Genomic DNA, 25,723 nt, shown 5'->3' on the forward strand with positions numbered 1-25,723 from the left:
TTCCAGATTGTCTAGTAGACGAAGAATTCACAAGAGTCTTTTAGCCTCTTGATCTAGTGTTTGTCAGATATAGGGTTGGGATCACTACACAGCCAAGCCACATCTCCAAAGAGAAATTGAGAAGGAGAGATATATCAAAAAAGAGCCGACCAAAGCGAACGCTCCGAAAATAGTAAAAAAAAGATAAAGACCTATCTAGACTAAAGAAGGTATTTGAAGCGAGCGTTGTTAACTAAATAAGAAGGGGGGGTATCTCAAAGCCGGACAGTAAAGTTATGCATTCTTCTTTCAAACCTCCAAGGCGAAAGAAGCGATAAGCCGAAAACGAAATTCAAAAACCCTTGTGAGAATCGAAACCAGAAAAGGAAAAACGCCCAAATGCACCGTCCCAGTCCCCTTTGATCAAAGCCTGTTTGTCTTGTTGTGTTGGTTTAAAATTAAGTGTAAGGTGTGGGTGGTGATGGTGGTGGTGGATTAAGAATGACTGTGTGGTGATAGTGATGGTGATGATTGTGGCGAAAAACGCCGCGGACAAGAAAATCAAGTGTGGTATCAAACGCCCGCCGTAGTCTCGCGAGAGACATGTCTTTGAGAAATCTAGATCGCAAGATGTATTTCCAGCAAGCCAAGGAAAAGAACTCCGAGAAGGGTGATGTGACCAGGGATAGATAATTGTGGTCGATGATGCGCTTGGTCGAGAGAGCAAGGCGATAGGAATATTTGGTGGATGATGCAGTCAAGGCGTGTGGTTCGCAAAAGGGGAGTCACAAGCCATGACGATCATCTGCAAGTGTGACCAACAGCAGGGCGCAACGCCAAGGAAAAAAGGGGAGTAGCAAATAGGTGTAGAGAGATCCGGGAATTGATTAGCGTTGTTCGACCACATGACCGACCATCATGCATGCGAAACTTGATACACTGCGGCATGCATCGCAACAAGTTGCTTCAATCACAGTCTAATTCGCCTAGGCTTGTGTTGTGCGAAAGTCTTTCCAGTCTTGCTGCGGCCACAGGTGAGGCAACGACTGGCTGATAGACGGGATACGCTGCTGTTGGTGGCCCTGGGGCGCTTGTGGGTTGGTAGTCTCCCACAACGTGGCAAAGTCTATGCTGCCGGTACGATTTGGCATGATTGGCTCGGTCGTGTAATTGTTCGACGGTTGGTGCCATGAAATACCAGGCTGAGGTGCCTGATGAGCGTGAGCTTGATGTGGCGGCGGCTGTTGACCTTGGTGTTGATATTGATGCTGCTGCTGGTATTGATGTTGATGATGTTGTTGCTGCTGCGCATGCGGCTGCTGTTGCTGCATCATGAGGCGTGAATCGCCGAGCCCTGCTGACATAGCACCCATACCTGCTGATACATTTGACTGATGCATGGGCATGCTTGTTGCAGTCATGCTGGTGGGGAAGGTCATCGAGGTGTTGCTTGTGACTGAAGGAGGGGACGAGCTGTGCAGCTGATGCCTGGGCGGTGCGACCGAGCTTGGGGAAGGAAGAGCGCCAGCAGTCGAAGAGTAACTTGCAGACTGCGAGTGCGTTAGCATAGGGTATGGGCATCCAGACAACAGGAATGTAAAACTCACGTATTTGCCAATGATCTTCTTGAGGGCGCCTGCAAGGATTCTCCATGGGAAGACCTTGACATCCTTCTCAATGTTGCGCGGCTTAGGACTTGGGAAGCCCATGATGATCTTGAAGAACTCTTCGCACTTCGTCTTGGTCTTGGACACGGTCTGAGGTCTGAAGCCTTCAAGATTGCGACGAATGCGGTTCTTCTCTTCTACGGTGAAGCGGACAGCGACCAGAGACTCCAGAAGTTGGATAGTATCAACACTGGTGATGTAGCAGCCGTTCTCCTCTTCCCACCAAATGCAGTTGACGTAGATGCAGCCAGGCGCTTGTGCATGCTCTTCGGGTGTGACGGGCTGGAATGAAGCAGAGATGACACTGCCATTTTGACTGCGACGGAAGCGGACGATGCGACGTCTTGCAGACTTCGTCGGCGTTCCAGTCGCTAGCCATGCCGTTCAAGTCACCCTCTAGCTTGAGGACAGCTTTGATGTTGGAAGGGTACATGGCGTATGGGTTGAAAGGCTGACTTGGAGACATTCCAGTAGGCGATGGCTGCAGAGCAGTGGTACGGATCAGAGGTGGGTTTGCGCCGGTGGATGAGACATTGCTGACCTGGGAGGTAGGTGCTGCGCGGTCGCCAGTCATGTAGGTCGAAGGGTAAGAGTTGAAAGGCTGCGGTTGAGGCATGCCGATAGGCGTAGGAGCCAGCCTGTATGTCGGAGCTTGTTGCATGGTCTGTGAGTACTGAGTAGGCGCGGGAGCGTTGAACGAACGGGCATAGGACATTGCGCTCGAAGCCGTTTGAGGACGCGACGAATACGGGTCGACAATAGTGGACGAAGGCGGCGAGAACTTGACGTCGGTAGGGTTGTGCAGCGGAGAGTCGCGGAGATTTTGCGATGAAGGACGCTTTGATGGTGACTGAGCGTCTTCTGACATCTTTCTCTTGCGCGTGCTGCCTTGCGACGGACTCGAAATGGCGTAAGGTGTCGCGTCTGTGTACGTGTACTGACCGACTTCGATGGGCATGCTCAGAGCCTGCTTATTACCATCTGTCATCTCCAGGTAGATGTTGACAGCAGTGCTTGATGATGCAGTGGACTCGAATGCGGGAACGTCAACAATAATGGCAAAGTTGGGTTGTTGACCTGAACCGGGCAAAGTGGTGAGACGACCTTCGCAGCGCTTGGTACCAAATGAGACGATGAAAGAGACTCCGTTGCTTTCTAGATCCTCCGTGGCGTTCATGTAAATGATAAATCTACCACCTGCAGGGCCTCTTTGTGGCGTAATCGAGACGATGTCAGGCAAGGTACGGGATCCTGCAGCCATGTAAGAGGGATAGGATGATGCATTCTGTTGAGCAAAAGAGGAGTCATGGGATTGGTATGACTCTTCAGTGAGAAGGGGGATTTGAGCAGCATCAGGTAGGCCAGATGGGACCTGCGCGTGGGAATTTGAGTAGGAGAGGCCATATGATGATTGGTTGTAAGCGGGATAGCCAGGTGCCTGATCAGGTCGTGTGGCAATGCCGTAGCCTAGTTCGGTACTGGTCAGTCATCTGAGCCATGATAAAGCCTCGCACCCTCGGGTAGATCCGCTAAGCGGCCGAAGGTCTTCCTTGGAAGCACCAATAACATACCGTAGCCATAGGAAGGGGGTTTTTCGTAACCCGACATTGATGCGAGCAGATTTCCGTAATCTGACGAGGCCAGGAGGCCACCCTTTTGGGCCTCCTGACAGGCAATGATAACGGACTCCGGGACAGCCGATTCTTCGTCGACGATGACAGGTGCAGTTCTCAACTGTGGAGGAGACTGCGTGAAGAGAAATGAAAGTCAGGATAAAATGCTAAGGAAAGAATAATTGAGAAAGAAGGGATGGCGACGAACCTGAAGGCGCATAAGTGTGCTGACCGCCAGGTTTGCAAAGTAGCGGAGAACAGAGTCAAAATGAGGCACGGAGCGACCTCAAGAATGCACACCGCGGTGAAGGTCGACTTGCGTCAGGTGGGCTGGGAATCAGAAACCTGACGAACGCTTTTGCTGGAGTAATAAAGCAAGAACCCGTCGATGGCTTGCACGCGTAAAATGCGATGGTTGATGATTAATGGATATACAGGCCAAAACAAGGTACAGTCCGTAGATCCAGCCAGGTCTTGCAATTGGATTATTAAAAGAGACAGTCCAGCTGAAGTTGGAAGGATTGTCGATGAGAATACTCGGAGAGGGCGTTCGCAGGAGATTGCAGGTGTCTTCCGAAGATGGTCCCAAGGCTCTGGTACACGGCTAAGGTAAGCTCCCGTCCGACTTTGACGATGTTGGGCAATGTCGTCAAGACAACATGTAGGATGGAGCAAGAGTCCAAGCCTACTGAAGAAAGGAAATACTCACTATCGTTTCGTGTTGACAAAGAAATAGTCGAGCTGGAGTGAACCGGATGGCGCGATGAATATTAAAGTCTAGGCTTGCCTGCGATTAGCTTTTTGCACGATTGACCAAGTCTGTCGGACCGTTGCAAGCATGCAAGGAGGTTGAAGAAGCAGGTCCCGACATCCAGGATAGCACTCACATTATTTCAAGTAGAGGCTGAATGGATCCGGTCCTGTGGTATTAGGTGCGACAGTAATGCGCAAGATGAAGACAGTAGTATGGGTGTGTATTAGTTTGATGTCTTGGGTCGATAGATTATTGGGTGAAAGTTGGCCCTCCAAGTATATGCAAAGCCGAATAGGAAGTAGCTGGAAGGATGGATGATTGGGTCGCTATGCGCGCAGCCGTGATCCGGATCTGAGTCAAGGTGTTTCAACAGGTCTCGCAAGAGGCAGGTGCGAATCGAAAAAAGGTTGGTTGACAGCGTGGGGGCGTGACTCTCTGAGATATGTGGAGAGAGACGCTGCTGTGTGAGTGTGAGTGTGCCTCCCTTTGCCGGTTGGATGCTGCACACAAGAGGGGGGAAAGCAGCGAGTCGGGTAGAGAGAGGAGGGTTTAGGTGGAGAGGAGGGATAGTGATATGTTAAAAAGAAGGGCACCGAACGGTATCAGTGCATTTTGTGGAAGCCATTGAAGCGCATCATCGACCGCTGAGTGGATGACAAGGAGCTTGGAGCAGCTCCCGCAATCGTTCTAAACGGTGACAGATGGAACGCTAGAGCGAGAAGCAGGCAGGAGCTTTCCGCAACTGTGGGCGCAACTGTGGGCGCCGCCTATTCTGGGTCCGCGCGCCGGTGCGCCGGTCTGCCCTTGCATTTGAGCAGAAACCTTAAGCAACTCTATCACGACGGTTGTGGGCTGCAAACGTTCTGCTCAACTGCTGCGAGCTTTCGCAATACAAAAAGGACCACGGCGTTGGCAGTTGACACAACCCTCGGCCATTCTCGGACGCGAGCGCTAACGGGCGCGCTCTGGTCATTAGCTATATCAGATGTGGTTCGTCGGCGGACAAACGGCATTGGTCGGGCCCAAAGTAAAGGCCTTCCCTTGGCCAAAGAAGCATCTTTTACCCTTGACAAGAAGCGCTGCGCAATTGACGATTCGAGTGGACCTTGCTTGACGCAGCCGGAGGCATTTTCTGCACACCTCGATCAGCGGCGGCAACTGGAAAACTGGGAAGCAGATGTTGTAGAAGAGCTGGTTCCTGCATACAGATCTGCACGGTTCGTCCGCCGCAGAGAACCCTGAGTGCTTTTTCATCTGACCCTTGCCTCTGACACAGAATCGGACTGGCCAAGCACCAGCAAGGAGAATTGACGATGGAAGAGGTTTAGACTGATTTTTTGCGTCTAACCGCTTCGATCAACGATCGACTCAAGCTGGCAGATCGACCGCTTCAACTTACCCGCTTCGCTAGCTGGGATTGGCTTGGTATCTCCACAAACTCATTTCAACCGCGGTATGTGCCTGCGGCGTAAGCAGATGGGCGCACTGCCTTGGCCGATCGCAACTCTACACGACCTTCTCCTTTTTTATTTCCTTTCTCATTTCCCAAGCACAAGAGGTCGCAAACAGGCGCTGACTCTCGCAACTTTCGAGGCTTCCCTACAAACGCCGAATTGAAGCCATCATTTCTTGAGTCGCGCACGCTTGTTTTGCAAAAACAACGGTCATTGTATGTGCCAAACGGCCTTCGATAGCACGAAGAATCGCCGTTGTAATCCTTCTATCGATATTGGTGATAGGTTCGCTCGGCCTTCTGCAGCTTCTTCCACTCGCAAGCCAATATCGATAACGCCGTTGCTGCTTTATCGCAACGTCTGACATGAAAACGGTACCGGGAGCCCTACAGCCAGGGATCATTGACGTCTTCATACCCTCCACTGCACACGTTTGCTCCAATACCTATATCGCAACTATCCGACAGCAATTGTGGACTATGGACGACTCTATTCAGACAACCGTCCTACTTTTTTCTAACACGTGTATGGTAAGTGCGGTTATACTTCGCGAGAAACGTGAAGAAATCTCTATTCAGTCACGCGTATTTCCAGGAGCTACTGACTTCCGGCCAATGGAGTCTGTTACTGCTCCACCATACAGACAACGATCTTTCTCTGGACAGGCCTTTCCGGATCAGGATGACAACTCCAGGCCCATAGGAAGACTTCATCCATGTACCTACTCTTCTGAGTAACCACATGAACATCACCCAATCAACTGGTCTTGATCCTACAGGAGGAGCCTTTGTCTCAGCAGGCTGATTGCTAGCCATCTGGGATAACGGCATGTTAGCAAAAGTAATGGCTATCAGCCACACCGGCCTTGGTCCTTCGAAGCAGAGCGGCCTTCAGATCTCGGAAATGGCGGACGGGTATCTCACACCCGGAAGAGTATGTCAGTAGGTAACATAATGGTGTCGGTTTATCCGGATCATCAGAGTTGGTACCATCAGGAGCCTCATGCTTCTTCTCTTTGCTTCCAGAACTCTATCTCCCTCAACCCCCTCTTCACACCCCGTTTACGCGTCGGTTGGACTACTCGGCACACCCGAGTATCTACCATACTTTTCTTTGAGCGACCGTTTCTCCCAATACTCTCTCGTGACCATCGCGAGGAAATCCACAAAGAGATCGTCGGTCGCACTTCGCTACGAAGAGCCAAGGGCTGCGTATCAGGCAACGCTTTGTCTCAGTGGAGCGGGGGCAGAGCGAAAAAGGTCCGCTTATACGCGCGAAGCAGAGTCGGGAGGAGGTTGGCAATTCAGTCCTGTTGTCCGTTGTCAGCTCGAGTCACCAAGGGCTACAATCTCGGTCAGTTGCAACCAGTAGACATCTGTCTTAGATGCGAAGGTATGTCTTGGTCTCACGGTCAAGTCGTCCGCACGCGATTTGTGAGACTCGGGAGCAACCCTCTGAGCAACTTGTCTTCTATTGCACATGAGTTCGAACTCTGTCTGCCATGTCTCTCCCTGCTTGAGTTTGTCTATCCCTACCCGCTCAGAAACACGTCCATCTCCCACGACGATATCCATCAACCTCCACGTTGTCGCATCTGAGTAACATGTTCTAGACATGATGGAGAAGGTTAACCTGCCTCCTGTCTCGGTATGTCGGTAAGTCCGCCTGTTTACCAACTCATCTCTATGCCTTAGGATATCAAGGCAGTCTGCCGTTGGACTATCGCCGCACTTCCGAAATGGCCAGGTGACCACCGGCCTTCAAATAAAAACAAACCAACCTCTTCTTCTCATAGCTCGATCCTTCGTCCAGCCTTGTATTTGCAATCTGGCGACATTTGTGTTGTCTCACTATATCCTGATAAGATATCCACTCCATAACATCATCATATTCACGTCTCTACGCGTCACGTCCAGACCAGAAGAGGGGGTTGGATCAGGGGTGGGTACTCTGCCAATGTTTTCGCTGCACAGCCTCTGAACCACCGCTCGCACTCATCGTTCGTGAACAGTCAGCTATGCTTCTCTGGCTGTGGCCTTTCTTCGCCATGTTCAACTTTCCAAGATGAAGTTCTGGCACACGTATGACTGTATCGGTGGCCTCTACATGATTCGGTAGCCTTCGTGAGTACAGGATACATGTTTACAGCTCTGACATTCCATGTCCTGAACTGATTGAAGCTTTCACTTACAGCCCACAGCTTGGATTCTCAAAGGCCAATGGTTTTTCTGTTGCAATCACACCGTTCAGCAATCCTTGGAGTCTGGCTACGGGCATGAAGCACCTCGATCTCCAACAACATCAACTCCCAATACCACACCAGAACTCCCAATGACGGTTCGGTTCTTCTCCCACAAGCCTCCCTATATCTGTTCCTTCTCCACACCCATCAAACACGGGTCCGCACATGCACGCGCCCTTCCGTACACCAAAACACGCCAATCTCACACCTAGAAAAACTCAGTTGAGATTCCGAAAGAAAGTCCGGCACTTTGCGGTTCGTCATCCGCGAGTCGAGATACGAGTCGACGGCAAGGTGTGGTGCCCGACTCGTACAACGCCCGCCCTTTCTCGCCCGGATTATATCTCCGGTTGGATGGCCGTGCCACTTGCTGTCAAAATCTCAATTACCGATACAAATCTCGACGTGAGATGAGATGAACGCAAATATGCAATTACCATCGCTAGCCACACAACCAACATCTGCGACAAAAAGGAGAAGATACATTGAACAAAGGTATCGCAGGATACAAAGAAGACATGTCGTCGGACTTCTCGGCGACACCTTACTCGTACAGGTCAAGTATTAGAGTACCCTGCATATTTTCCTCTCCTTCTTGGCTTTCCTTCGCTGTTGGTCCGCTTTACCTTCCTTCCTTCCCGCACTCTTGCCGCAGCATCTACGTTTTCTGACAGCGAGCTTTTATTTCTGGTGCCATTTTGCATTTTGGTGGTGGGTGGTGCGGCTCGGCTGTGAAGCCGCCAACAACGTCTACGGGTTGTTCCTGCAGCAGGCTTGAAAGCAGCGGCCAGCGACAACGCCGTCGACTTTCTATCTGGTCACTTATCGCATAAGCTGATAACAACCATAATCACCATTTTACTGTTGGATGCGATCTTCGAAAATGCTTACGTCTGATCCATCTATCTGAGCAGATCTGCCAGCCAGTGCACAGCGGCGAACCAGGGACTCGGCTTTTACCAAACGCCAACCCCCGAACATCGGCGACGACGCCAGGCCTGAAAATCGGTTCACCACCATCAACCACACCAACCTTTCATCAAAATCGCGTGCGTACATTTTTCAATTTCAATTTACCTATTCGGTCATTTTGAGGAGCACTGCCGCATTCGGAACAAGATTTCCATATTGACCGCCCCGTGACTTTGCGTGGCAGGTGTCATTTGCTGAGTATAATAGATTAAAAAGCCCAATCTAGTTGGTGGGTGTGCTCGGGCAATATAAAATGGTTAGGTGCTTTTCTCAACAGCGGCAAGTGTTTGCGGGATCTTTCCAACCTCTGCCTCTGACGTTTTTGGCAATGTTGATCGAATGTAGGACTCTCAAACAAGGAAGCCCAGGAGATCATACTTGGGATCGTCGGTATATCAGTATTTTCTGGGGACGAGCCTTCTGTGTTGAGATCGTCGGATTGTGGTTTATGTGTTACAGATCAGCTCGTGGATATGAGCGACAACAGGACCGCGAGCGAGAGGACCGGGCAAGCGGAAGATAGCAAGGTGGTTATGGTGCCCGGTTGTACTCTCCTTGGTCTGATTACCTTCCTTTTCTCCTCTGTCTCCTGTCCATCAGCATAAAGCAGTCGTCGGCGGACAATGACGTCCATGCTGATCACAACCACATGTCTCACTGTGAAATGTGGTCGAATTGGGAAGGTACGCTGCAGTTCCGTGCCATCGTAACTATTCTCGCTGCTTGAGACTCCGAGTGACGTTCGAAAGAGTAGAACCATCGCCTGGTCCGAGAAACTGTATCTTTTGTACCTGAAGATCTACTGTCTACGCCTGCGAAATTCCACTGTGACAGAGAGAGATAAGGACGGCAGATAAAGAAAGATGAGATGAAGAAAGCATGACAAGAGGAAGGAGAGTCTCTCCAGGCTGCATGATCGTACCTTCCTCGAATCAATTGCTCTTGTATCTCATGAATTGACACAATCAGGTTACCGCAGTAAAGGGCAGCCTCCAGCTCGGCATCAATCATCCATTGACTACAAGGAGTTGCAGAGGTATGATCATCGGAGGAATGAGCTTTCTCGTCACGCCGACTGCCAAAGGTCTGGCTCTCGCACGAACGACCGCTCTCACTGCGATGAACCTCCTCGGCGCCGAATACCTAACCGCTACGAGGATTGTCAAAGGCCTGGCAGTCACAGGAATGAACGCTCTGGCTACTACAACTCTCAAAGGCAAGGCTATCGCGAGGATAGGTGTCCTCGCCGCGACGAACAATCAAGACTTCTACCCACTCGCTACGACGACCTGAAAAAAACATGGCTACGGCAGCGATAAGACATCTTACCATGACGAATTGCCACCTCTTCAACATGTGCGATATGGAGAACAACCAAGGTCTGCCTTATATACAGATGAAAGTTATTCTTGAGCCCAACTACCCTCTTCCTTACCTATCCCACACGGTGATTCACCGGTACATAGCTCACACGCACAGATGAGAACTGGCAACAAGACGAGTCTACAGAGACGCCTCGCGAAGCCCAACACGATCCAGCTCTTACCTCTACACGTAATTAGCACAATTGGCACAATATTTGTCTTCTATCCACACAACTCTACCCTCTACAATCCCTGAACAAAAGTGACAAATGACCATCAACCATACCTCAAGTCCAACCAACCACCAAGAAAAAGGGCGAAAAGCAATATTCCCAATCAGCGAGCGAGAGATTTGAACCGCGCACGCGCACCAAAAATTTGACCTAAAATGCTGATGCTGTGATGGGGGAGCCGCCAACTACACCATTCGCCCCGTGTGAAGGGGGGTGGAGATAGGTGATAGTCATTGGACCTCACCACAACATCAACATTTTAGGACAGGGGTGGTAGTGCTGGGAGGGTATATAAAGGGTTAAATATAGTAGAGTTGTCTGTGGAAGGTGTGTGAATACACATTCTCTCTATTTCTCTCTGCTTCTCAAGCCTTTTTCCAGCTCTACAAGTTTCATTCGTCGATGGCTAGAATGCCAAATCTTTCTGCTAAAAAGATGCAAGGGAGAAGTATTTTTGTCATCGGAAGAAAGAAAGAAAGATACACGTCAAAGACCCCCTTGCTTTGCGATTGCGTTGATATAAAAGGTAGCCCTCAAACACTGCAACATGTTTCTCTTTTTCCCTCAACCAAGATACCCCACTGAAGACGAGAGTTCTTGTTACCGTTCAGTGGACCCATTTTGTGGAAGCGAAGAGTGTTGTATCTACTTCCAACACTGTTCTGCTTGTGACAAGATACCCGCGCTCTCTTCGCCCACGAGGTCGACAATTCCACGCCCATCAAAATGCAAGATTGTTTTTCTCTTCCGTTCAGATGACCACTGAGAGCGAGTGCTTTTGCATACTCTTAGTGGACATCTAAGCTACTGCGAAAAGTAAGCTGCATTTCTACAGCGCTGTTTTGGCAGCTGCAGGTTAGCTAGGTCGAAGAAATTGGCCTGTTGAATAGTTAGGATGAAAAACACGATGTTCACGTACAAGGCAGCGGGTGTCAAAGTTGTGTGGAAAATCAAGTTTTCTCGGTCTCTTATATGAAGAACCACTATGCATTGTGTAAAAAGAGTATCTGTGTGTGTGTGCTTTGCTTTCAAAGTCTTTTCCTGGCATGTCCATGCTTCCAGAGTTGCTTCTCCTGGTATGTCATTCCATCCAGTGCCGCTGATCCTTCAGCGGTCAATTGTTCTGCGCTCTGCAGATTTTGATGATCGAGTTTTTGTAGAAGAGAAGGTCAACATCTACCAGGCGGGACCGCGGTCAGCCTCCTCATCGTCATCGTCGACATCCATCTGCTCCTGATCCTGCTCGCCATACTGCTGGCCATACTGCTCGCCATACTGCTCGCCGTACTGCTCGAAACGAGAGTCGTCGAAGTGAGAGTCGTCGAAGCGGGAGTCATCGAAGTGGGTGTCGTCGAAACGAGAGTCTTCGAAGTGGGAGTCATCAAAGTCTCTAGCATCTTCGTTGCCGTCGTAGTGTTCCAGCTCAGCACCACCGACAGCGTCCTCCTCATCCTCATAAGAGGGATCCCATTCGATGTTGGGCAACTTGCGAGAGGGCTCGGGGGTATCCTCAACGTCGACATCTTCCTCGAAGTCATCGCCTTCTCCTATGAAGTCGACGTCCTTGCGAGCGAAACCTTCGTCGACGGCGAAGCCGGTCTTCTCCATCAACTGCTTGAAGCGGCGCTTGAGGTCCATGGGATCAATGCGGCTGCCAGACTTGTCCTCGATGGCCTTGGAGATCATGGCCCACTTGGTTTTGTTGAACTCTTCTTCGATGTTCTTCTTGGCGTCGAAAAGGTGGAGGTTATCTTCGTCACGCATGTCGATGAATGCAGTCTTGAGTCTTTCGTAACGGTTGGGAAGGGTAGAGTTGCCGTGCTGGATGCCAGTGGCCTTGAAGTAGGCGGCCTTGCACTCGGCCCAAGAACCGCCAGCCTAGGAAGAGGGTTGTCAGAGAAGAAATGTGGTCAAGAGAAAAGCACAAACTTACATCGCGAGTGGTGATCAGCACCTTGTCACCTTCGCTACAGTCCTCAAAGCTGTTGGGGATGGGTTTGGTGCTGACAATTACTCCGTTTTTGGCAGCCTGATAACACATTAGTTGATACTCTTCCCGTTCAAGATATGGTGAAGACCTACTCCGCGTTTGCGCTGGTGTCCCATGGTGTTCTGTGCGCCTGTTGTGGTCTTCTTCAGGGAAGACTTTCTGGGAGTGCTGGACTTGGGCTTCTTCGATGGCGCGCCGACAGGCGCCTGGCCGGCGGCGGGACGCTTGCGTCCCTTTCCCTTTTTGGCCGAGGCAGCAGTTAGCGCAGTCTTCATGCGACTGTCGCCATCTTCGTCCTCATCCTCGTCTTCACCATCATCGGCGGTCACGAACGGTCTGGCTCTTTCCTTGCCCTTGGAAAGAGTTGAGGCGCGAGACTTGGGTGCTTCTTCTTCGTTGTCACCGGCATCATCTTCTTCGACCACAACCGCCTTACCCTTTCCCTTGGGACGAGTAGTTGGAACAACCTTGCGTCCTTCTTCGTCGTCATCTGCGCCACTGTCATCCTCAATCAAGGGGGCCTTTGACTTCGACTTGGCCAAGCTCTTGGTACGAGGGGCGGGGGTCTTCTTGGGCACCTTGTTGGTTGTCTTCTTGGCAGAGCCTGGCTTGGTGGTAGGAAGGGCTACGGTCGAAGCGGCAAAGTTGGCAGCCAGAGGACTCTCGGGCGGGACAAAGTCCTCGGCGGTCCTTGTGCTGTCGTCAATGTTGAAGCTGTGCTCAGGGACACGGTCGTAGTTGTCGGTAGGCGACTCGTAACGTGGGGAGAATGAGTTGCGGTTGACATAGGGGGTCTGGACTCCATATGCGTCAGAGGATGGCTGAAAAGGTATCTGGCCGCCGTAAGACTGGTAGCCCTCGTTGGCATGGACAGCGGTTTGGTAGGACATGTTGTCGGCGTTGCCGTGACCGAAGCTCCAGCCGGGAGTCTTTGCTGTACGGGCCTCGTCGTAGTCACCGTCGAAATGGTTGTTGTTGCTGATAATCATGTGGTTGTTGTGGCTGTGGTTGTTTTCCGTCGGCTGGCCTTCCATTGTGAAGAGGTCGGGAAGAGTTCCAAAATCTGCGGTTGCAAAATCAAAGTCCTCAGCGAGTGCTGCGGCTGCGAAGTTCTGATCCAAGGCGGCGGCATCGAACGATGGTCCAGTGTCCGTACTGATCTCTTTTGCTGTCTGGATGGGCCATCCTGTCTTTTCGACTTGGTGACTGTTGTTGTGGGTAGCCATTGGAGCGGCGGGGTTTGAGGCGCTCATGTTACGCGTCTGTGTCTGCTTGTATGAATTGCTATGCGCGATTGCTTCGTTGGTGATCAAGTCCTTGAAAAGAGAGATGCTCAATGCACGAAGGGATGTCGCGTGTTGAGAATGGTTGAAGAGATGTCGGACACGGCTTGGGACGACGCAATATCGAGGCTGAGTGAGAGTCGATGAAGGGGCTTCGACAGCGACGCAACGGATGTGAAAGCGGTTGGCGACTCTGTGAAGCGGTCGAAAGACACGAGAGAGTTATGTCTATTGGTGAAGGATCAAGAGATGTCTAGCGCGGGCTCCGGACGACGAGGTATCGAGGCTAAGTGATGGTCGGCCAAGTGACAACACGGGTTGTTCACTGTTTGTTTGTTTGTTTCTCGACTCGATCGAGGTCGACAAGAGATGTCGTGCGTGACTTCCGTTTGGTTGTTGACAAAGTAAACAGAGAAAGGTTTGAGTCTGGATTGAGTTGCTTCTATGCTTTACGGTCGCTTCAAGGTGCAGAACCTTTGGAGGAGCTTCAGAAACGATATCGATCTTCTTGACACGGCGCGTTGGAAGACGTTGTAGCAAGAGTTGCTGTCGACCCGAGGCAACAACATAGGAAGATTGAAAGTGTCGACCGGGTGATTGGCGATGACTGTGGATGGAAGCTCCCGGAATAAGCTAAGCTACTAAACGTTGTCACTGTCGTGAATTAGAGTGAAGGGTACCGGCGACCATTCGAGATGTCGACCAGAGTACTCGGGATGACTCCAAACGAAAATCTCGAAATGTGCTGGGCTTTGAACGATGGTACGATCCGAGATGAAAGGAACGATATTTCTCTACGCTCTTCCATTGATGACCTACAGACATGCACTGCACGATGCTTTTGAGAACCAGAGATATCCCTAGTGAGAGACATTCAAGCAGTGGCTCTCAGTGGTCAGAGTGGGTGATCTCAAAAGTATCTTGCGTCCTGACAGACACTTTTCACGGGTTAGTGGCTGCAGGGATTACTCTCCAAGGTGCCCCTCTCCTCCACTCGCATGGTGGCGCGGTCGAGTTTGTAAACTTGCACGATGTTTTTGGAAAGCGGATACACCTCATGTGAGACGCCATCGAGCAACCGCTCTCAATAGACAGTGTGAGTGATCTCAAGAGAGCATTGCATTTTGACAGTCAGTTTTCATGGTTCACTCCTCGCGAGAGAGGCTTACCAAGTACCGACTCGCGATTCGATTGCAGCCTTGACCTCACAGAGTGCAATCCAGTCTTCGTCCGTACAGTCAGGATATTCGGGTGGATTGTTCCAGACACCATCATACGAACCTCCTTCAAATGGTGGCCTTCTCCACTCTCCATCATCGAGGATTCTGTATCTCTGCGCCCATAGACCGACACCAAGCTCTCTGGACTTCGGAAAAGCGGCATTGGCATACCAGTCGCCAAAGCCGCAGCGAATAGACCGCAACTTATTGAGACCGACTGCAAAGCGAGAGAAATAGTCGTGCCAGCGTGCTGGATACAAGAAGCTGGACGGTGCGAGTATAGATCCTGTGCTGCTGGAGTTGAAAAGCGGCTCGATGGGGAAATTGTTCGAGTCCAGCGTCGATGGTATGCGAACACCGATGACAATAGGGCAATTGTCGAGGACGAGCTCTTCAAGAGTGTTTCCATGTGTCAGTACCCAGGTCAGCTGCTCTTCGTGGCTGAAGCTCAAGCCGCCGAGGATTAGAGACCTCAAAGCTGGAAAGGTGGGAAGATGACACTTGGGAAGATATCCAAAGTACATGTCTCTCGAGTACAGCTTGAGATGCGTCAAGTGCTCGCGGACGGGTTCAAGCCAGCCTTGCACAAGCTGTTGTCCAAAGAAAGAATGAAGCTCCTTCTTTCCAAGGTTAGCAGGCAAAGAGCCATCGCCATCGACATCTTCGGTGGTGATTTGGAGTTCCAGCTTCTGGACTCGAGAGAGAACAGCCCCAAAGTCCTTGGATCGAACCAACATCTCATTTCCACAGCCTTGCAGGTTCTCGATGCAAAGTTGATCAAGCTTCGGCGAAGCGTACTCGGCGTTCAGGCCTGCAAAGAGGCTCTGCAGCACATCCGCCCTGAACTTGATACTTTCGGGAACGTTACGAGCCCACCAGTGTCGTCGTTGCTGCGGACCGACGCACTCACTACTGCTTTTCAGCTTGACAGACCGTAAGTTTCGGAGTCGCCCTAGTTTCTTCAAGACAGCCAGGAAGGATTGTAACAACTCTTCATCGCGATACTCCCAGTCATAAGTATCCATGCAGGTGTCCGTGTACTCGGCCGTATCGATGGTTAGATGCGTGACAGCGGAGCAGAGACCCGGTTTATCGAGCAGGCTTCTCAAATTGTTGATACTCTTCTGTCGCAACAGCAGTGTCGAGCTGCGGAAGACCAAGCCAGTACAAACGTCGGCACATCTCCTGGAAACACATCGCAATGATTTGGTTGTAGCTAGATCGCTCCGTTCGACTTCAGAAACAATGAGCGTCAATAGCTCCAGCGGAAGTTGGTCAAAGTGGGAAATTGCTGATATCATAGATGGTTGGTTGCAGCTGCCTGCAACCGGCGGTGGCTGGGAGATTGCGGGGTCATGATGCAGTGCCTTCTCAGAGGGGCTGCTCTTCTCTGGCGGAGGAGTCAGCTGCTGCTGGATCATCTCCATATTTGTTCTATTGTTCGTTGTCTTGTGGTACAGGAGTCTGACATAGGAGAAGATGAAGCATAGGAGGTTGTCAGATGGCGTGATGAATCATGTGGTCTCTTACACGCCGGCTCGGCCTTCAACTGCTTCATTGAGTTATGTCCGCAATCCCCGATACCACTTCTTTCCTTCCAACGTATCCATCGTTTCCAAAAGTAGACCTCCGTCTAGTGAGATAGGATCAGATGCTCGCTCTCAGTGGACAGTACATCGCTATATAAACACATTCCGCATCTTGGTGGATGCAGACTGCACGTCGCTACGCCGGAAGACTTGAGGCGAGACACAGCGCAAGGACCATGTGGCCAGGGTGATACCCAAAACAAGCCTCGACAGCATATATCTTGACCTTTACCTCTCAACACTTGACCTATCCGAATACTCTATGTTATAATCTACTCTTTGACTTATTTTTAAGGACAGAACGTAGTGTCGTGCTGAAATATTGGGTAGTCTCGGAGCTGAGTGTACTTTTGTGTTGGAAACATCCTTCCGTCAGAAAATGTGTCGAAACCAGACGGATTGTGACCACCAAACGAAGGACAACATTCGAAAGACCAAAACTAGATGGCTATAAACAGAAGAGCAAACGAAGCAACAGGACCTTGAGATAAGTCAAACAGTGCCCCCAAAGGTTGAAGACAGCAGCTCTCGGCGGATAGTGATTGCAGATGGAAAGTGCTTGGCATGAGCAGGGTTACCAGCCTCAGCAACACGACTTGCAGCACACAAAATGGAGCACACAAAGTAAAAATCAGAAGCACACGAAAAGATACGTAGGAATTTGATGTTGATGTGCGACGGGAAAGAGCATTTGTTTTGAGTTTGACAGAAGTGAATTGTGTTATAGAAGAGAATGTTGCTCAGCAACTCATCAACATTAAAAAAAAAGCATTTTCCTTCCTTCCGAAGTGGACCTCCATGCATTCATGTCTCAGTCGTGATCGTGGTTCGTGCGATTTGTTTTTGGTGGAGACCAGTCTTCTCCTTTTCGGAATCGATACGGTAGCGAGGGCATTCGTGTTCGAATCGGGCTCGAAATAGCAAGCGACGTCTTGCATCGTGTATCGGAAAGTGGTAATGGTGTATGGGCTCTTACTTGAAACGCAGTCTCAACGGCCTAGAAGAAAGAAAGTTAGCGAGCGCGATGCATGCCTTACTCACCTGTCCGTCCAGCGGCCAGGTTCATGTATTCGTGTTCAAAGGGACGCCGTCATGAAGTCAGAACAGTGAGGTTTTTAGTCGTCGCATTCGGTGCTCGTGGGAGCGCTGCCGGTCACGGTGGTGGTCGATTGCTGAGTGGTGGTCGAAGTCACAGTTCTGGTGGTTGTGGTAGTGGTCGTCTGCATGGTTGAAGTGGCAGGCTTGGTGCTGGTCTTCAGGGTTGAAGAAGTGGCCTTTCTAGTGCTGGTGGTCATAGAGCTGCCGGCAACATTGCACTGTCCACCCACCACACCAGCGGCACAAGCCTTACACTGCGGGGCAGGGTTGACGGTGGTGATGGGGTTGCAACCGGGCAAGGCAGAAAGCGGACCGTCGAGATCTTCAGAGAAGTTGTTAGTAGTAGTGCACTGAGCCCAGTTCATGCTGGAGTCGAAGGTGACGCCTGAGCAGTCGCCAACGTCGTGAGAATCACAGGCGCTAGAGCCAGTAAGCAAGTTGGGCAGGACGCCTTCTTGCCAGCCGTTGTACTGTCGGAATGTTAGCCTCTACTTGAGTGATGGTCTATGAATGGGTGCTCCACTTACGAAGTCGGCGTGGAACCCGAAGCCGGTGGGATCTCCGTTAGAGAGCACGAACGAGTCAACCTCAAACTCTCCCTGAAGGCTCGACAAATCATAGTTGTTCTCCATGAAGATGTGAGGAAGCTTGATAGGGTGAGTGTCGGGACAAGCTCCGTTTCTGATGTCGCCGACGGGGTAAGCGACGTGCGAGTAAGGAGAGTTGAGATTGAAGTCCTTTCCGTTCCAGCAGTGGGGGAACTCGATGGCACCGTTGAAGTAAGGATACTGCGAGCAGGAAGTGACACCCTTGGGGAAGCCACCCTGAGCGCCCTCGTTCCATGAAGGAGTCTCATGGCAGATCCACTGAGTGATGTCATCCTTGTTAGTAGGAGTGTGCTCTTGCGCGGCACGGATGTAGGCGTTTCCAGCAGTCATGCGGAAGCCCTTAGGGAACTCGAAGGGCTCACGCATCTGGCCAGTGCCGGCGTTGATGTAGTAGATCTGGTGTCCGTTGGTCTTGCATGTCTGTCAGCCATGGAATCTTGCGTGCAAAAAAGGGCGTGCCTTACAGGAACTCTGAGATAGGTGCCATTGTTGGCCTTGACGTAGAGAGTAGGGTGCCAGTAGACGCTCTTGTCCTCGATGATGGGGTTGCCGTTGGCGCGTCCCATGCTCGAGCAGGTTGACTTCTGAAGCGAATCGTAGTCGGTGTTCTGGTCGACGTTACCGGCACCCATGAACTCGTGAGCGTGCATGCCAATGCCTCCAGGCGAGACAATGGGATCGATACGCGAAACGACAGTGTCTCTGCCGTAAAGGACGAAGAACTGCGCGGAAGCACTGCCGGCGGTTAACGCGAAGAGTGCGATGTTAGCGGTCTTCATCGTGTGATAGCGAATGTGGATTTGATGAAGATTGATGAGCAAGTGTGGTTTGGGAAAAGAATGCGCAGAGCACAATGAAGAAGAGAAGGAGGGTTGAAAATGAGCGTGGATGGGTGATATAAAAATCAAGAAGGGTCTGTGAGCGTTGCGTGGGCTGGCTGTTGGATGCCCGTTGCAGGGTTGCGCGGAGGCACGAACGTTGACCAAACTCCCGAGCAACAGCAACCAAGTGAAGCGAATCTCGTACTTTTCAACAACTTAGCTCTTCGGTCGTCATGTGAATGTCATCATCATGCGCATAATTCTTAGATAAATGCGTTGACTTGACCTGATAACCCTGGTGACGGCTTTTAGCATCTGATCCTAATCGATCACACAGCGCTGCCACGCACTTACTCTAGATTCTGGATTGGCGGATATGCGTGTACTTTCGATAGGCGGGTCATGTCGATTCTGCAGGATTCAATATGCCGGAAGAGTTATAGTGAGGGCCAATTACCTTCATACATATCATATTTCTGACTTGGTAAAGAAGAAGACAATCAAACATTTTATATGCAAAAGCGCCCACATACCCAAGCTAAATAAAAGATGGCCCGTTACAATGAATGAACCCAAAAAATGCAAGAATGCTCAACGCCGTCAGATGCAAATGCTACCACCACATTTCTTCCTCCTAAAGCTGTCCACTAAGAATCGCCTCCGTAGCGGAGCCAATGTACACCCTCTTAGCATCCAGCGGTACGCCGAAACGTCTCTCCAATTCGAGCTTGACGCTCTTCTTCGTGATACTCATAAGGTCGGCTGTGCTCAAGATGTCACGAATCTCGGCAAGGATGGCGTCGTCACTGGGAAGAGGCATGTCGGTCATCTCCACTGAGTTAGGGCTGTAGCCACCACCCATACCCATCTCGCTTGGTGCAAGACTGAGGCGCGAAGGGTTGGCGAATGGTCCTTGAGGCACACCCAACGTGGACATGGGGCGCGAAGGTGGGTAATCATAGACAGAGCCACCCATACCAGGGTAAGCTGACTTGGTTGCGTACGAAACGCCGGTAACGCCGGAGATTGCAGAACGGGCGTCGTCATCACGCGAAGTCTGCGCTTCCCAAAGCTCGGCCTGGTATTCTTCCCACTTCTTCTTTGGGATACTGGCTGGGTCAAATTTGCCCTCGTCAGAAACAACAAGTTGCTTGCCCTTTTCTCCAGTGACGACACGAGTGTTACCCCATGAGAAGTCGTCCATGTGCCAGAAAGAGTAAAGAGGAAGGGCCATGGAGAAGACCGGAGTGGCAATGAGGTAGATGATCATCCAACCAACCATTTCCCACTTACGACGAATGATGAAGACCAATGCTTGCATACCGTAAACGGCGACCAGCATGATAATAGCGATTGTCGAGACACCACCGGGATCTTGTCCAATGCGAACAAAGATGTAAACCAGGTATCCGACCAAAACAGGCTGAATGATGGTCGAGAGCAAGTCAAGGAAGACAACGAAGCGCATACTGAAACAGCAGAAACCGCAAAGCTGAGACAGAGATGTGAGCTCGACAAGGTTGTGAACGGTAGAGTTGATCCAGCGACGACGTTGAGACATGAAGACAGTCCAGCTATCAGGTGCAATGGTCCAGGCATGAGCGCGCATAATGAACTTGGTCTTGTAAGAAGGATGCCACTTCATTAGTAGAGTCGTCAGGTATCTGTCTTCTCCCAGATGCAGCAAGTTTTTGGTGTGGAGTGTGTCGACACGGATTTCAGCGTACATCTCAACGACTTCCTTAGAAACGAAGAGAGGCTTGCCGGAAGCCGAGTCACGAATGCGGTACATGGAGAAACAACCAGGCAAACAAGTAACCGAGCCAAAGAGCGATTCGAAAGCCTTGATCAGGTTGTGCGAAATGTAGTACTCGTAAACTTGCATCATGGTGACGATGGAGGATTTGGCATTGGTAAGAGCCGTCTCACCACAAACACCAATGAGACGTGTATCGTGGAGGAAAGAAGCGACGAAACGAGTGGCTGAATCCGGAGCAACGACAGTATCGGCATCAATTTGCAGCAAGAACTCGTAAAAGGTTGGGTTGACACCGATGATGTTGCGGATGTGATGATACATCTCGAGTTCCATGGGAGCCATTGGCAGGTTGTAATGGATTCTGTTCAAGAATCTCATCAAAACCATTTGGGAATCACGCTTACCACGATTACCAGGTCTTCCGACCTCAGCAGGTCTGCCAATTTTGACAATGACCATGAAAGGAACAATGTGACCTTGGACTTCGTAAAGACCAGAGTAGATTTTGCCCATGTTGTGCTGCTTCTGACCTTCGCCCAAACTCTCGAAACTCAAAGGCTCAGGGTCGACAGTCTCAGGAACACCAAGAATGTCAAGAACGATGCGAGGAGTAGGACGGTCGTTGCCTTGACCAATAATCATACCATCGCAGACAATGAGCAAGAGTTTACGCTTGTCGTCGTACTTCATTCTGGCGGCTGAATCGATGGCACGACGCAAGGAGTCTTCATCTTCAGTGTAGGCTGGTACAGTGCAGATAATGAACTTGTCGAGGTTCTCGGGAACGTTCTTACCACCGAATTGCAGAGCAGCAAGGAACTTAACACCGATGACCGCAATCAAGAACATCGAGATTCCGAGCAAGAGGTAGGTTGCGAATTGACACTTGGTCGAGTTTCTGGTGTCGACGTCGGCCACGTAGAAGAGGTTATCGAGACAGACTTGCATGCGGTTCTTCAGATCGACAGTCATGCCAAGCTTGTTCCATCGCTCGGTCACATCGCTACCAGCATGTTGCTGCCAGAGACTGACAACACGCTGATCCATGAAGTTGGAGTCAGGCAGAGATTCAGGCGCATCGGTACCAGGAGGATACTGAGGCACACGACCACCGACAATGTAGTCAGTGAAGTCATAGATCTTTCCGTTGAGGATAGCAATTGACTGCTGCTTCTTGCCCTGGGACTTGACATAATGGGAGGTGTAACCCATAGCACCCTTTCTGTAGTTCTGGTTCAAGAAGTTCATTTGCTGTGAGAACCAGTCTGGACGAGAGTCGTTTGTGGCCCAGCGGAAGTCGTGGTAGACAGCATGAGCATCAGAGCCACTGACAGCTGAAGCTTGTCCAGTGTAGTTAGTGTTCTTGTAGTTGAGTTGAACAGCAGGGTCAATGCCGTCCTCGTCCTTGCCTTGGCAGAGAGCGGACACTTGAACAGGGAAAAGGGCGGTCGCATCAGTACCAGCATACTTATCGAGAGCGGTCGTCGGGACGATGTTAGGGTAATGGATGGACTCGAAGTTTCCGAGATTGAAAACGACACCACGAATTGCAATGTAAGAAGAAGCACCATCCTTTCCGTTGTGCGACTGCAACTCAGCAGCCGAGTAAACGTGTTGCGTCGGACAAATGAGTGCAGGGAAACCAATCATGAGGAACAAGAAACTGCCACAAGCGAGCCAGATCATAAAGTTGATGGCCACCTTTTCTCTCCAGGCCATGCGGATGTCGGGACGAGGCATACGGCCGATGATGCGAACAAAGACGTCGGGAATCCACCAGGTAAAGAAGTAGACAAGGAACAACCAACGCTTACGTTCACCTGTGGTGGGCACCTCATCAATCGCTGCCACCTTGGCTTCGTTACCTTTCTCAGCGAGCTGCGAGACGGTCTCAAGATTTTGGAACATATCGCCTCCGTGGAACGCCGAATGACCTGCTTCTGATTTTGCGTCGAGGTCGCGGCTTCCAAAGTAGCCCGCGACCTTGTCATCGTGGTAGAAAGCGCCGGGAGAAGGAGTGACACCTCCAAGAAGATTTAGGTTTGAATCATTGCGACCGTTGCGTGCATGTTCGGGAGACAGCATACCCTCCTGCTCTCCGTAAGGCGTCTGGTCGTGCATGCCTGCGGGAGCTACGTCAAGATCGCTGACTCGTGCGATCTGACGCCAGCAGCGCTCACTGAGGAAGACTCCGGTGCTGCCAACTCTTGCTTCGTTGCCAGGCCAGATCTTCTCATCCAGAATCATCTCTGCCTTCTCCTTGTCAGTTCCTACGACGGAGACGTCACCCTCGGCAACTCCCAAGAACTCGCTGAAAGGCATGAAGACGCTGAAATCAGCATTGCGCAGGCGCTGACTGATCTCGGCAACACCAAGAGTCTGCATTTGAGTGCGAACGCATTTGCTGTCGAATTGGTTGGCGATTCTACGATCGTTGGGCTTCAGACAGAATACAAAGTATGGATTGGTGCGAGGATCCGACAGGGACTTGGTAATATTGTCCAAAGAGGACAAGAATTGGGCGGCGGCGCCTTGTTGTTGTTCGGGCTCGCCCTTACGATTACGAGAAACACTTCTCTTGCCATTATCACTGTCCTGCCTCATAGCACCAAGTCTTGCAGGGCGCTCGCCGTTGCGCTTGGCCATACTGGGCATTCTCGAAGGCTTCGAGGCAACCGATGCCTGCATGACTGCAGAACGATCCTTAGGATGAACAACCTTGCTCAAAGCCTCCTGACCGAACAGGTCGCTAACAAACGAGTTTGAAGTAGAGCTGATGAGGTTCATCAGATCGCCAGAGATGATCTCACCATTGGCTTCGATGAGGTTCTCAACGGGGTAGTCAACTTCACCAGCGTAATGTTTGACGGTAAAGGCAGCATTGGCGTTGCGAGTAGCGAAGTTGTTGCCAGGAAGGGTCTGAGTGGCAGCACCAACCTCGATAGCAGGGTTCTTTCCCTCGAAACGCTTCCTGATGCTCTCGAGGAATTGCTGGTCGGTCTTGCCGCGGCGCATTTGATCGTCCAAAATGCTAAGGAGACCATTGCCAGACTTGAGGAGACCCTTGACGGCATCGGTGTTGTCGAAGTAGCTGGTTGCGGGTACACTGACTTCTTCGGTCTCGAGAAGATCGGCCTTGCGCTCGAAGAAGCTTTGGAGACAGAAGTTGTACAAAGACTCAGATGCTGCGTTGTTCAACAGCTGATCCAGAATGGAGCCTGTCGAAGAAGATTGAGCGAAACCCGGGAAATCAACAATAGAAATAGTGTTGGCGATGGCTTCCTCTGACGAGCAGATCTTCTGGTTAATGCGCTCCATGATGTATGCGACAAAGAGCGAGTATAGAGTGCGTGCGAGCTCATCAGCATTGTCTCTAGCTCCCTTAGGGTCCAGCATGACAGTGACACGCTCACGGTGCAGCTTCTTTGTGCGGTATCCTAGACTCTCCTCCAAGTGTCTCTCGGAGACACCAAGGAAAGCCGCAACGATGTGCAGAGTTTCTCTGTTTTTGACGGAGGTTACGTCCTCACCTCCCTCGTGCGAGTAACCGCCGCTGTCATCGGCCGAAGGAGTGGTCGATTGGGTTGTGACAAATTCAAGCTGACCGATGTGCAAGATACAAGCGAGCATCTCGCACATGTGAGCAATTTCATCACGAGGGAACTCAAGCTTGCGCAATGCCGTCTTGAAGTGTTGGAAACCCTCTGCATCGTTGATGCCAACCTTGAGCTGACTGGGGTGTCCTAAGTATCTCCACCTTTTCGCACCGCCCGTGCCTAACGAATGTCTGTTGGTTGCAGGGCCGGCCTGGTCAAGACCGAGATGCTCCTTCTCTGCGGGGCTGGTACCGGCGAGTAGGTAATAAAGGACGTGGAAGTTGCGCTCGCCAGGAGGAATAGTGGCGACTCTGCTGCGTTCGAGACGGTGGTCGAGCAGCTTTCCACCAACCAGTGTCGGATGCAGACTTGAAGATGTGTCGTACTGGAGTTCGAAGAAGAGACCGGCTTTGGAGGCGGTAGGGGTGGTGACGGATTTGGTAGTGGTCAAAGTGTCGAAAACAAAGGCGGCGTAGGACAGCTTGTTGGACAAGGGAGTCGATGTGTAGTTGAGCAAGGCAGACAGAACATGGGAACGTAGGGTTGTTTTGCCTGAACCGGTTTCACCGCTGTGACATGATTAGAAAAGAACGTGGGCATTGGTGACACAGCGACGGAACGACACATACAGAAAGACGACAGCCTGATTCTCCTGTCTGGCTCCTAGACGAGTCCACGCCCTTGAAGCCAGATCTTCGGCCGCGCCCATAGCGCTGCCTTCTTTTGAGCCATCTGGACCCTTTGCTGAAGATGTGTATGTGTTGAGGGCGATGATGGCGTGTGATGACAACTGGGCCGTGGGCAGCGAGACGTGGAATCTGCTGGCCAGGTGTGCTGTCAAGTGGGTATCATCCTGAAGATGAGCAGGAAGCGCAGGCAACGAAGCCTGAGCGTGAGCAGGAACAGCCATTTTGGCCTTGTGCTGCTTTGCTCTCCTGTTCCTAGCAGACGCTGAGTCGGATTATCAGTCGACCCCTTTGAACGAAAGACGAGACAGAAGCGAGTGTGGTGATGCGTGGTTGTTGGTGGGCTGTGATAAAACAACAAAAAGCCCAAAATTATGTCTTGTCGCGACGTGAAAAACAGTCTGTGGCGGCGAGCAAATGGAAGTGGTCGATGGAATGCTCAGACACGGACGGCGTAGAGCGCGAAGCCTCCGGTGCCTCCTTTAGCGGTACCGTATTATTTTAAGCAGTCGCCATCCGTGCAGCAAGTTCCATCGCGGACGGACCGTTCTTGCCTTCTTGCAGTGCGTTTCAGCCCCGCGAGCAGAATAATGACAATCTCAAGAACTGTGAGTTTTGCATGCCTGGTCACTGTTTGATTTTCTGTTTTATCGTTGCTCACTATGAGCTCTATGTTATGCAACTGACACCTTCTGTTGTCCCATCGATCAATGACCAAAACAAATCCAGGCACCGCATCTTTGCCATTCGTGTGTTTGGCACAATACAAAATACGAGGTCAGCGGCGGACGCGGG

At 51.1% G+C, this 25,723-nt stretch overlaps 6 protein-coding genes across 6 annotated transcripts; 1 reads left to right on the forward strand and 5 right to left on the reverse strand.

The window, feature by feature from the left end:
* Positions 1-965: 965 nt before the first annotated feature.
* On the reverse strand, positions 966-3,479 carry M438DRAFT_333357 (uncharacterized protein; the record flags this gene model as incomplete). The annotated part of the gene is made up of 5 exons (XM_029903598.1): positions 966-1,529; positions 1,587-1,928; positions 1,999-3,113; positions 3,218-3,380; positions 3,468-3,479. The coding sequence occupies 5 exons, from the start codon at positions 3,477-3,479 to the stop codon at positions 966-968; spliced, it is 2,196 nt and encodes a 731-aa protein (XP_029762642.1).
* Positions 3,480-9,304: 5,825 nt separating this feature from the next.
* On the forward strand, positions 9,305-9,974 carry M438DRAFT_353584 (uncharacterized protein; the record flags this gene model as incomplete). Its single annotated transcript, XM_029906881.1, has 2 exons — positions 9,305-9,364; positions 9,651-9,974. 2 exons carry the CDS (start codon positions 9,305-9,307, stop codon positions 9,972-9,974), a joined length of 384 nt encoding a protein of 127 aa, XP_029762643.1.
* Positions 9,975-11,454: 1,480 nt separating this feature from the next.
* Positions 11,455-13,521, reverse strand: M438DRAFT_353585 (uncharacterized protein; the record flags this gene model as incomplete). Its single annotated transcript, XM_029906882.1, has 3 exons — positions 11,455-12,156; positions 12,212-12,307; positions 12,361-13,521. 3 exons carry the CDS (start codon positions 13,519-13,521, stop codon positions 11,455-11,457), a joined length of 1,959 nt encoding a protein of 652 aa, XP_029762644.1.
* A 1,546-nt stretch (positions 13,522-15,067) lies between these two features.
* On the reverse strand, positions 15,068-15,748 carry M438DRAFT_255555 (uncharacterized protein; the record flags this gene model as incomplete). The annotated part of the gene is made up of 1 exon (XM_029899713.1): positions 15,068-15,748. A coding segment is annotated over one exon (681 nt), but the record flags the coding sequence as incomplete, so codon positions are not given.
* A 1,310-nt stretch (positions 15,749-17,058) lies between these two features.
* M438DRAFT_314972 (uncharacterized protein) lies at positions 17,059-19,061 on the reverse strand. The gene is made up of 3 exons (XM_029902638.1): positions 18,531-19,061; positions 17,986-18,477; positions 17,059-17,928 (listed from the first exon to the last, which is right to left on the reverse strand). The coding sequence occupies exons 1-3, from the start codon at positions 18,843-18,845 to the stop codon at positions 17,476-17,478; spliced, it is 1,260 nt and encodes a 419-aa protein (XP_029762646.1). The 5' UTR covers positions 18,846-19,061; the 3' UTR covers positions 17,059-17,475.
* A 237-nt stretch (positions 19,062-19,298) lies between these two features.
* Positions 19,299-25,466, reverse strand: M438DRAFT_343911 (CHS5 chitin synthase, class V). The gene is made up of 2 exons (XM_029905093.1): positions 24,872-25,466; positions 19,299-24,811 (listed from the first exon to the last, which is right to left on the reverse strand). Exons 1-2 carry the CDS (start codon positions 25,150-25,152, stop codon positions 19,522-19,524), a joined length of 5,571 nt encoding a protein of 1,856 aa, XP_029762647.1. The 5' UTR covers positions 25,153-25,466; the 3' UTR covers positions 19,299-19,521.
* Between the last annotated feature and the right edge of the window lie 257 nt (positions 25,467-25,723).

The sequence above is a fragment of the Aureobasidium pullulans genome, assembly GCF_000721785.1.
Source record: "Aureobasidium pullulans EXF-150 unplaced genomic scaffold scaffold_5, whole genome shotgun sequence".
NCBI lineage: Eukaryota > Fungi > Ascomycota > Dothideomycetes > Dothideales > Saccotheciaceae > Aureobasidium > Aureobasidium pullulans.